The 11,579-nt window shown below is 34.7% G+C and overlaps 1 protein-coding gene across 2 annotated transcripts; it reads left to right on the top strand.

Annotated features, from left to right (window-relative positions):
* Positions 1–2,139: 2,139 nt before the first annotated feature.
* Positions 2,140–10,940, top strand: LOC104891123 (serine/threonine-protein kinase Nek3). 2 transcript variants are annotated; one of them, XM_010676773.4, is made up of 15 exons: positions 2,140–2,350; positions 3,095–3,247; positions 3,369–3,435; positions 4,356–4,421; positions 5,494–5,540; positions 5,629–5,674; positions 5,781–5,861; positions 5,967–6,009; positions 6,111–6,160; positions 6,250–6,331; positions 6,431–6,480; positions 7,725–7,798; positions 8,406–8,457; positions 9,067–9,471; positions 9,792–10,940. In XM_010676773.4, the coding sequence occupies exons 2-15, from the start codon at positions 3,162–3,164 to the stop codon at positions 10,467–10,469; spliced, it is 1,827 nt and encodes a 608-aa protein (XP_010675075.1). In that variant the 5' UTR covers positions 2,140–2,350; positions 3,095–3,161; the 3' UTR covers positions 10,470–10,940. The 2 variants fall into 2 exon arrangements, with proteins under 2 accessions (XP_010675075.1, XP_010675076.1); XM_010676774.4 differs by lacking the exon at positions 2,140–2,350 and adding an exon at positions 2,766–2,878.
* Positions 10,941–11,579: the final 639 nt, after the last annotated feature.

An 11,579-nucleotide genomic window follows, 5' to 3' on the forward strand; every position in this document is an offset into this window, starting at 1 on the left:
CTAAAACCGCCCAGCCCGGACAACAAAATCGGTCCAAGCCGCCCCATGAACCGGACCTGCCAAGTCCAAGTAAATATTGAACCAAATTGTGTATATTTTAATCAAATTGTGTATATTTTAGTCAAATTGTATATATTTTAATCAAATTACATATATTATAATTCAATCTAATTTAAAAATAATGAAATTATTCATTAATATTAATAATTGTATAATTTTAATTCATTTTAAAGATTTTATATAACAATAATGAACAATTTCAACGGTTAATTTTTTTTAAAAAAAAAAAATTATCATGTCGGCTCGCCAGCCCGATCCAGCCCACTAGACTCATGAACCGCTTCCCGAACCGTGAAAATCGGTAACAGATCAATGTGGACTAAGATTTTTCACCCCACAGACCAGCCCGTCCAACTCATGAATTTCACGGTCCGATCATATGCTGTAAAATCTCAACCCAACCGGTTACGACCCATGGCCCGACCCACCCAGCCTGCACAAGTGGCCATCACTACAAAAGAACGATATATTTAATACAATGCACCTTCCTTTTTTCATTTGAAAATCCTTATACATGGCTCCCAAAAACAAAAAATTCATTGATACCTTTATTTCAATGTATAGTCAAGTGATCCTGTATAAAGTCAAAGTTGTTGTAAGTGTAAAAAATTAATATAAATATTTTGGAGGTTAGAAGGGCAATGGCCAATGAGTATCTTGTTAAGTGGGTTTTGTCCATATCCATTTCGTGTATTTAGTGGCCATCTTTTTAAGTCATCATCACCTACATATATAACAGTTGAATATTCCCCAATTATAATATACTCTAATCCTATTCCGTTAGCAAACACAATATATAGAGATAAACCAAACTATATTTTATTTCATATAACGTTTATCTTATATATAAAACAAAAAAATTGTAAAAATCAGATTATTGCAACTATAATAAATCCCTCCTCTGTCACATAGTTTATTCCATTTCTCCTTTCATATTTTACGTCAATGTAAAATAAATTGATCGAATAATTTTATTTTTTTACACATGACGTAAGAGTAAGTAAATCGAGATTATATATATTGTACTATTATCTAAAAGAAAATATATCACTCTTTTAAGTGTAATAAAAAATAAAGAATTTTATAATTATACAGATTGTCAAGAGTTTGTGCAGGTACCAAATCTAGAAAAATTATCTCCTACAACCCTCTAAAATTTTATATGGTACAATCAAATTATTTTCAATCTGTCATAAATATATTTCAAAAGCTATTTCAATCTAACCTCTTATTTTTTCGATATTATGAGTTTATGACGTAAATATAATGTCACGTAATGCAGCGATTGCACAATTAAAATGTTCACAAATTATTAGAATAGGCGATCTAATTTTAACAAAAAATTAGACGAACGCAAGACTGAATTTTTCTAACAAGTCAATTCCATTTCACTCTAATCTAACACTATACTAGCCATTCATTCTCTTTTCCTTTTTTTTTTCTTGATTTCAAAAAAATAACTCGGTAGTTTTACCGAACGTGTTAAGCTAGTCACTAAATGGATTAAACTAGTCACTAAATGGATTAAAGAATGTCATTACTGAATAGATTAAACTGGTCACGAAATAGATTAACCTGATCCCTAAATAGAATAAACTAGTCACTACATTAAAAACAAGTGACATATTCTCCTTTTAATATTGAACTAGTATTTGGGTCCAGGCGTTGCTTCGAGTTGGTACTATTTTCCGAACTTGATATGGTCATTTCATTAAAATATATTAAGGAAAACTCAACATTTAAAAGGTACAAATATAATAATGTAGACACTTAAAGCATGATTAAAAGTTGGTTGAGATGGTAATTATGTCGTGTATAATAGCAAGAGGTCATTGGTTCAAATCTTGATACACATTAAACAATTCTAGTGGAGTAACAAAGGTCCCACGTGGCGTGTATACATTGCCATGTACACCTTTTAATATATTTATATATATAGATTTAAAATGTACATAATTTTAACTTAAGATTAGACGGTCTCTTGCAAGACCAACCATAAAATTTCGGACCCGGATCTTGCTCACCAGTTACCCCTTAAAGATCAAGTATAATAATATATTTTCGTCGCTGCTATTATTGTCTTGGCTTTGTCTGTCTCCTAGTGTGTTGCCTCCTCCATTCCATTGAAATAAACCCCCCTTTCTTTGGATTTGCATTTTTATGCTCCCAATTTTCTCTCTCCTCTCACCATTAATGGCGGACCACTTACTACTCTTCTTCCCTCTCTCTACTTCCTAAAATCCACCATTGTTTCTCTCTCTCTCCTCGATCGACTGTTGTTTTTTCTCAGGTATTCTCAATTGGTTGCTCACTTTCACTCACTCACTCTCTTTCAACTTGCTCATCAATTGTATACTCCAATTTGGGGGAAAATGTAGTTATCATATAATGTGATTTTGGAATCTAATTTCCACTATCTTACTTGTTTGGTGTTGTACTTCATTCAATTGTTTAATTTCTTACTGTTTTTTCACTTAGTTCTATTTTAGTGAAAATTTTGGTAGTTCGAAAATTTTCCCCCTTTTTCTGTTCATTCAATCATTTCAGTGCTTCAACTTTAATGATTTACCTAATTTGTGTAGACTGTAGATTGTCAATTCTACTGTTTAATTTCTTTTTTTCGATCTTTTTTGTCTTATGTAAGATGTCTCATTTTTTTGTGGCTGAGTACAATTTCTAGCATTAGTTTTACAATGTATGACTTTTGATTTAATGTGATTGCTGAGTCTTTTTTGTGATATACTTCATTAAGTTCATTCTGTAATTTTCTCATGATATTGAATTGGTTCATTCTTGACAAAAGAAAAAAAGAAATGAGGTTAACTATTGCTGTTTCTTTGTTGACTAGGTCAAATTAAATTACTTGTGTAATTAAATTTTGAATAATGTGGGCTACTTAATTTTTTTATTATTTTGATTCATTTATTCAAAGTCATTATCCATATTGTTCAGCATGTCAATTTATTAGTGCTCCTTTTTGATGATGACCCTTAGGAGGTTTTTTCTGATATCGAGTTTCGAATGTGATTTGCAGAATTTTGAATGTATTGAACATAATCTTTCACCCATAATTGTGGAAAAGTTGGAACTTGAAATAGAAGATGGAGCAATATGATGTACTAGAGCAGATTGGAAAGGGTTCTTTCGGTTCTGCTCTTCTTGTGCGGCATAAGCATGAAAGGAAGAAGTACGACTGACCTACTATGTTTCCTGCCTTTTGGTTGTTCGTGTCCTGTCTTATAATAGATACGCGGCATGAACTTCTGCTGTTGCTGCCTTTAATTGTTTTGCTTTGATCATGATTGTAGGTATGTGCTGAAAAAGATTCGTCTAGCTCGCCAAACAGAAAGGACTAAAAGATCGGCTCATCAAGAGGTATTTATCTTTGTATCCCATGATGATGTCTTGGTTTTTTTGCTTAGAGTTTAGTTCTAGATGTTGGTCTTCAAACAAGTGGCATATATAATTTTGATTTACTAGCTAATTTTCAATTTTCAGCATGATTTTAAAACTTTTCTTCTTTTATGATGGTCCTTATATTCTTATTGATATTGTAAAAATTTGTGAAAGTGGTTTTGAGATCCTGTAAGTGGTCATGCTTTATGATGTGTCCAAATCGTACAATTATATGTTCTCTCCTAATCTGCTTAATACTAAAATCGTCAATGAATCAATGCATGATGCACCCTTATACGTTGTGGCAGGGATTGACTGTCAAATTCTTGCAGCCTTACACCTTTAGTTCTTGAGAGACTCTTTCTGTCAGAAGCTTACACATTTCTTGCATGTATTACCTTTTTTTTTACAACAAATGAAGGATTAAAGTCAACTCAACTCAACTCAAGTCAGAAGGCTCATGCCCATTTATGAAGCATTAATGTGCAATGCTTTCCGAGAAAAAATCTGAGTCAGATGAACAATTCTCTCTTTTGTGCTCTTAGATCTGAGTTTCAAATTATTGCATGAGATCACTTGCAGTTGCACCTATATATGTCTTAGGAAAAAAAAAGGTCAATAGAAGATCGAACAAGAATGATATGGTTGTGGTATGTAGTAGGAGGCAACAGTTTCGATAATGAACTGCTTATTTACAGTTCTAGTTTCATAAAAGCACAATGCAGGACATTAATTCTGCATCTTTATCTGACTCATGCTAGAAAATCTTGTTCCATCTTTGACCATTTCTTGAGTGGTGGATGATTGGCTGTTAGTCTTCAGTTGCAGGATTTCTGATTTAGTAGCAATTCAATTACACAGTTATTAATACCCCTAACTATCAGTTGTGACTCTTTTAGATGGAGCTCATTCGTAAGATACGGCATCCATTTATTGTGGAGTACAAAGATTCTTGGGTTGAGAAGGTGAGCAGAAACAATATATTTGTTTTTATTTATGTTTGTCTGGTTAGCATACGACATCCATTTTTATTTATGTTTTTATTGATTGAGAAATGAAAATGATCTTCAATTAGAAGAGTCGAAGCTGTTGTATTTTATTTTATCACTAATAATACACTCGCTCTTGCTATTGAAGCTTCAAACTTCTATGGCCCTGTTCAGTTCACCTTAAATTTACTGAACTGAAATTATTTTTATTGATTGAAACCTATTTTTACTGGTTAAAAGTGATGTTTGCTGTTTTTTTTTTTTTTTTTTTTTTTCTTATGTTGTTCACTGATTTTAACTATTAAAGCTTATTTTTTCAGAACTGAACCTATTTTTATACTGAATATCATTATTTTGAGCTGAACTAATAGGGCCTTTGTCATTTTAGCTTTGCAGTTTCCATGATTTATGTGAACGTGCTTGAAAATCTACCCACACTATAGAATACATTGTCCTTTTTCATCTTAGAGTCCGACACTCCTCGTAGAGAAAGGAAGAAGCTGCGGACTAAGGGGAGGTAGGTTATAAGAGAACGAATGTGTTGGGATAAGATCAGCCATCAGTGATCAAAATGTTCTTACTCTCATTCTCTCCCATGGTTAGACAATAGTGTGTCAGCTCTGTAATCGTGGAGCTAGGTGGTTGATTTTGTATTCCATAATATTTTAGGTTTGTTTTTGGTGATCATCACTGACTTCATGACGGAATAAAAATTTCATTTTATATTTCCTTTCATGTTGGGTGAAATGTAAAGGCTTTCTGTAGCTGACACAAAAATGGACAGTTGGATGCTTGGCTGTCGTTTCCTCTTTGATCTGTGTGATAAGTTCCTTCTGATGTTATAATATGTTTTGATGAATGTCAAAAATGTCTTTACATTTCATTTTATTTGTTCCTTTTATTTGTTCTGTTCATATATATTGTTATATTTGTTTTTGTTCATTCTTTTAGCAAGTTGTTCATATGCTATATGTAGACACATATATGAACTGATTTAAAAGCTGCTCCTGATTGCCTACAATATGATAATGCTGTTTTTTATTACCAGGGTTGCTATGTATGCATAATCATCGGATACTGTGAAGCAGGTGACATGTAAGTTTCTTGAATGATGAAAGTTTATTTATCTCAACAGTGGGTTGTTCTTGCCTTGACCTCTGCTGCTATCTTTCTTTTTTTACAGGGCAGGAGCTGTAAAGCGTGCAAATGGTGTTCATTTTACAGAAGAGGTTTCAGTTTTCCTAGAATCTTACTTAAAACCATTGTCATTTCATTCGGCAGCAAACTGTATTGTGTTGTCTTGGCACTGAAGTTCATTGATTTAACCTCCTGTAGAATCTCTGTAAATGGCTTGTTCAACTGCTCATGGCTCTTGACTACTTGCATAGGAACCATATTCTTCATCGTGATGTGAAGGTCATTACTTATTTCATTGTTTCAGAAATGATAACATCTCTCCCCCTTTGATTTCTATTTTATTTATTTATTTATTGCTGAACTCTCTTTCTTTTATTTATGTAGTGCTCAAATATATTCTTGACAAAGGAGAAAGACCTACGTCTTGGTAAGATGGTCTTTTTGGTCTTCCCCCTCCCTGCTTCATTTTCTGAAGCTGGTCAAAACTCAAGTTTCTTTTACTTAAATAGTGACAAGTTTTTAGTACAGGTGATTTTGGACTTGCTAAAATGTTGACGTCGGATGATCTTGCATCCTCTGTAAGTTCTGGCTTGCTAAGCTCACATGCTATATGTCTGGTCTCAGGTGTCGTATGAAGTCTTAATGTTGGAAAACATTTATTTTCCAGGTTGTTGGCACTCCCAGCTATATGTGTCCTGAGCTTCTTGCGGACATACCTTATGGTTCCAAATCAGACATTTGGTCATTGGGTTAGTCATTTATGATAATGACAGTTTTCATCAGTAATTAAGCTTATTATCTATATATATAATATATATACTTAATTTTTGTTCTGTCTGAACATTCAGGTTGCTGTATATATGAAATGGCTTCTCTCAAGCCTGCGTTTAGAGCATTTGTAAGTCTTCCTAGCTCTATCAGATTATACTTCATAAGTTCTTGTGTTATTATCTGGTAATCAGCTATGCTTAAGATATAGGACCTTAAAGGCTCCCCTTTTCCGTAAATAATAACCCTGTTAAATACTTGAAGTTCCATCTGAGTTTCTTATGGACATCCTGGAGGTGGTATCTAACTTTGTTGCTATGTGTTATTTGATGCATTGTTTCCTCAAATTACCTTACTTGTGGAACATCTAGGCTCCGTTTGATTGGACGGAGAACATTTTCAGTTGAAAATGATTTTCCTTCAAAAGATATTTTGCTATCGAAAACACAATTGACAATTGTAGCTTAGTTTTCCGTTGTTTGGTTTTTTGCATGAAAATTTAGGGAGAAGAGGAAGAATGTAATGAAATGGGGGAGAATGGATGGGAGGAAAGTGAAAAATATGGAGAAAAATGTGTTTTCTCTTCCTTTGAGATGGATATTTTTATCTACCGTCCTCAAATCTATTTTTCACAATTGGAAAACTGTTTTACATCCTTTACAAACCAAACAAAGGATAATGGGAAAACCGCCTCTCAGAAAAAGGTTTTACACCCAACCAAACACACTCCTAAATTAGTGATGGCTGTATTTGTGTTTTTCTTCCTTCAGAAGGTTAGCTCATTGTATATTTTTTGTTACTTCTCATCCGATCATGAAACTTCCCTGTACATTATCTGAATGAAGGAAGGGTTGGTAAGGATGAAAACATTGGGTAATCTTTGAGTCAGTAGCTGCTCTCTTTTTGTACTTGCTTCGTCTGTATTTCCCGTTACAACGTTTCCCATTATTATAGAAGTTCAATATTAATTGCAACATTATTAAATTTTGCTACAAGTTCCCTCTATCTCTCTTCTATCACATGTGTCCCTCTTTACCTATTTCCTTAATTTGTGCGCCCATACTCAGTGTTGCAATAGGAAAAAGACAAAAGGAAGCATTTGTCAAAGTATTGCATCTTGGCGCTTAATTGCATTCCAATTAATCTGCTTGATTAGGGTCCAAAAATCCACCATGTCACACATTAATTTGCTTTGAGACATAATATTGGAGGAGGAATTATTTTCCCAGAAAAAAGAAGTTAATATATTAACTATTAGGAAAACCAACCAGAGACTCACTGATTGTAATTTTGGAAATAATTATCTCTCTACTGTTAAGCTACTTGTAGTAACTTTCCTTCTTACTATTACATTGGACACTTCTACTGGAACAGGATATGCAAGCACTGATCAGTAAAATTAACAAGTCAACTGTAGCACCTCTTCCAGCCAAATATTCTGGAGCATTGTAAGTCGTTTACTTGCATATACAGTTTGCTGCTGCTTTGTGCTTTATAGATTTCAATATGCAAGCTAGTTTTTAATCCCCCCTCCCCTCGAATTTTACTCTCACAACCAATAAAAATGACTTCATTCTACTTCAAGGGATTGAATTGGGATAGAATCAGTGAATGCAATCACTAAAAATAAACGTTTCCTGGTATGCTGTCTTATGCCCCAGCTATGAGCTTGAGCTTTACTGTAAAGCATGTTCGGCTTTTTGGGGATCCAGTCTTGTGTGAGCTCAAATTGCTCGCATAGATGTCCTACAGTGTAAATCTGTAGTGTTTGTTTCTTCTGGCCTCTTTATTGCAAATCCAAATATCTTGACCCGGTTTCTGTATTCTACATTTGTGCCAATTATTATTGCTTTATACTACTATCAGGGCTCCACTATGTCCTAAAATCTAAATTATAATATATATTGAAATCTAGTGATTACGTGCAAACAAGTGGTACATTTTGAAAAAAATTCTTTCCTTTATTACGTGCAAAGTTTTTGTTTTCCCTTCTGCATGCATATATATAAACAGATCACAGAACTGACCTATCATCTTGCTACTTTCTGTCTGCAGTCGAGGTCTCATTAAAAGCTTATTGCGGAAGAACCCGGAATTTAGGCCCAGTGTAAGTATATTCTTTAGTGATGGTGGCTATAGATTTTATATGGCTGCAAGGATGATAATGCATGCTGCCATTAATTCATAGAAAATGAAAGAAATTTTACATTAGCTCCGTAACTCAAAACACAGTGCATCCTAATCTTACGGTTTCGTGTGGTACAATAGGCAGTGACTAATTACATCTAGATGATTGTTTTCTGTATGATGTTTGGCTACGTAATTCTCAAGTTGATTTTCTTCAGTTGCTCACATACTTTGTAAAACTCAAGTACTGCAGTTTATCTGGTTGAATCTGCTTGAAACTAATTTAACTAAACTCACTTTTTAGTGCACTAATTTGATGGTGCAGTTTGGTGTGGTGTGTGCACTTGTAGTAGTCTAGTAGACCCCTGAATCAGTCTTACGTCCTTATACTAGCTTAGAAGTAAAAGTGTTCAGGATTCTTTGTGGATTTTTGTACTCCAGGCTATTCTAAAGTAAATATTCAAGAGGCGAAAACTGCCAAATACTGTTTGCAGCAATTGCTAGCTTTATGGTAGAAATTTGTGTTTGTCCATGTTATTACTTGTCTTCTTATTGTCAATTCTCTGTAGATAATTGTTCCTTCTGACAGGCTGCTGAGTTGCTCAGGCACCCCCACCTTCAACCCTATGTTGAAAAGATTCATCTCCAAACCAGGAACCCTAGATGTAATGGCATATCTGATATCTGGGACGATGCTGATTCAACCTGCATTGATAAAGCAACTATACCAGAAGCAGAAGAAGATGAAATCGATCCCAGTATATCAGATGCTGAGCTTGGCTCCTTTTACCCTGATGATAGAATAAAACCTACCTTGTCTGATCTTGAAAGGAGGTTGGCTAAATTAAAGGCTCAAGATCCCTTTAAGAGGACTATTGCTAGCAAGCCTGTACCTTCAAAAGCTTCAGATGTAACAAGGAATTCCAGATTGACCCGAGCTAAAACATTTGGCACTTCTAAAAGGCGATCAGAGCCGTCAAGAAATCAAGAAGCGGTAAGTTTTGATGTGTGTACCTCATCAATTTCTGTAAATTTGGTAGTGAGTAGAATATTATGCTGTTTCTGATTGATGGGTTATCATACCATATTACCAGAGCTTTCACTAGATAAATTATGCAGTTACCATCAATCATGCATTTACTTCTGACATTTTCCCTGGACATATCATAGTCAAGTGTACTACTATTTGCTCTATGCTGAGTTTTTGGGGAATCAATATTCTGCTTATTCAGCTTGAAACGTCGTGATCAGCTCAAATTTGCTGCCTGAAGATTGCTTATTTTCTTTTTCTTTTTTTGTTTTTAACAACTGTAGCCTCCATCAAGAACTCCTGTGAAACGATCTGTCTCTGCAAACCGCACTCGCAGAGCATCTATGCCGATGGCAACTAGACCTGCAATGTATGAATCACCTTCGAGACCAACTGTGGATATCCTAAAGCGAATCGAATCTCCAGATATTTCTGTAAACTCACCTCGAATTGATAAGATAGCAGAATTTCCACTAGCATCATATGAGGAGCCATTCTTCCTATACCAAAGGAGTTCAATGGTCTCTAGACAGGGTTCATCATCCCCAGTGCATGGTAGATGTTCTATCACCAAAGACAAATTCTCAGTTCAATTTTGTGATACAGGATTTTCCAAGAAGAACCTTGATGGAATGTGGCAGAGTATACGAGACAATAAGGGACAAGGAGAAGGGAATGATACTGTCGGAAATTCCTCAGATCAAAATGCTACTGCTGGCGCTTCAAGCCATAATGCATCGTCAGATATGCGGCGTTGTCGGTTTGACACATCCTCTTATCAACAAAGGGCCGAAGCTTTAGAAGGGTTGCTGGAATTCAGTGCAAAGTTGTTGCAACAGGAGAGGTTTGATGAACTTAACGTTTTGTTAAAACCATTTGGACTAGAGAAGGTTTCTCCTAGAGAAACTGCTATCTGGCTGTCCAAAAGCTTTAAGGAGACCACACCAAAGCAGGAAAGTTAGTTCAGCTATGTTTTGTTTAGTTTGTCAATATTGGTTTCACCTGTTCTCGGCATGTGGAAGCACACTCAAGTTGAGCGTCTGCGGCTGCTGATACTGATATTAGTCGTTGACAGGTTTTCAAGCATATGCATCTGTTAATAATTTTGACCTTTCCACCTTTAGAATTAACCTTTGCTGAGGATAGTGGGGTCTTTGATCCAAATTATCCTGTGCAAGAGATTCACATTTAACTCGTTCTTTATCCAGCTGAATCCTGGATTTACCTTTGTAACCATCATCTTGACAAACATGATAATTCTTTCAGATATACGTATTCTTTTGGTTTAATCATTTGTTAGAGTAAGGTTTTAATTTACCTCAATGTTGTAAACTGCAGCAATCTAACTTTCCCCTTGGAACTTCTGAAGTACATATACATTTCCCTTGTGTAATGGCATAAAATAATTAAGGTTAACTTCTTTTAATTTTGTACTTTTACTTTGTATAAAGAACAGAGCACGAAGCGAGCTTAGCGATTTGGCTTGTAAGGTATCAATTCTGAAACTATTGCATCTCAGACTCTCAGTCCATTCTTAATTTTGTTTAAAGGATTGGACCTCAAATCCAAAAGACGCATGATGTTGCCACTTCGTGTGAAGAAATTTACCAACTTTATCAAATAGTATGTTGTAGATGTAGTTTGGTTCTGGCTTTATAAGTCTGTGTTACAGAAAAAGAGAGCATCTCATCTAAATGTTACTATAGCAGCATCGACGTTTAACCTTGAACCTTCTGAGTACTTGCACATTTATCTTGTGCGGCCAATTAGGTAAGATTTGTTCCAAGTTCCTTGCTTACTTGTCTATAATTGTGATACCAAGTTCCCCCCCTTATGAAAGGATGAAGATGAGCACCGACGGGGATCACTATCCTATTAAATCTTTAATGGCCTACTTTGCCTTCACAAACAAAATTATCAATCGTGATTGCTTTTTTTAAAATCACTATTAGTTTTGATCTCGTACACAAGTCTTTTTTCTTAAATATCAATAATAATCTTTGGTAAGGGAGACTATAGATCAGATAATTGAAGCGAGAATAAAATAATAAGTAACTACTACATACAGAACA

The sequence above is a fragment of the Beta vulgaris genome, chromosome 4 (assembly GCF_026745355.1).
Source record: "Beta vulgaris subsp. vulgaris cultivar EL10 chromosome 4, EL10.2, whole genome shotgun sequence".
Lineage (NCBI taxonomy): Eukaryota > Viridiplantae > Streptophyta > Magnoliopsida > Caryophyllales > Amaranthaceae > Beta > Beta vulgaris.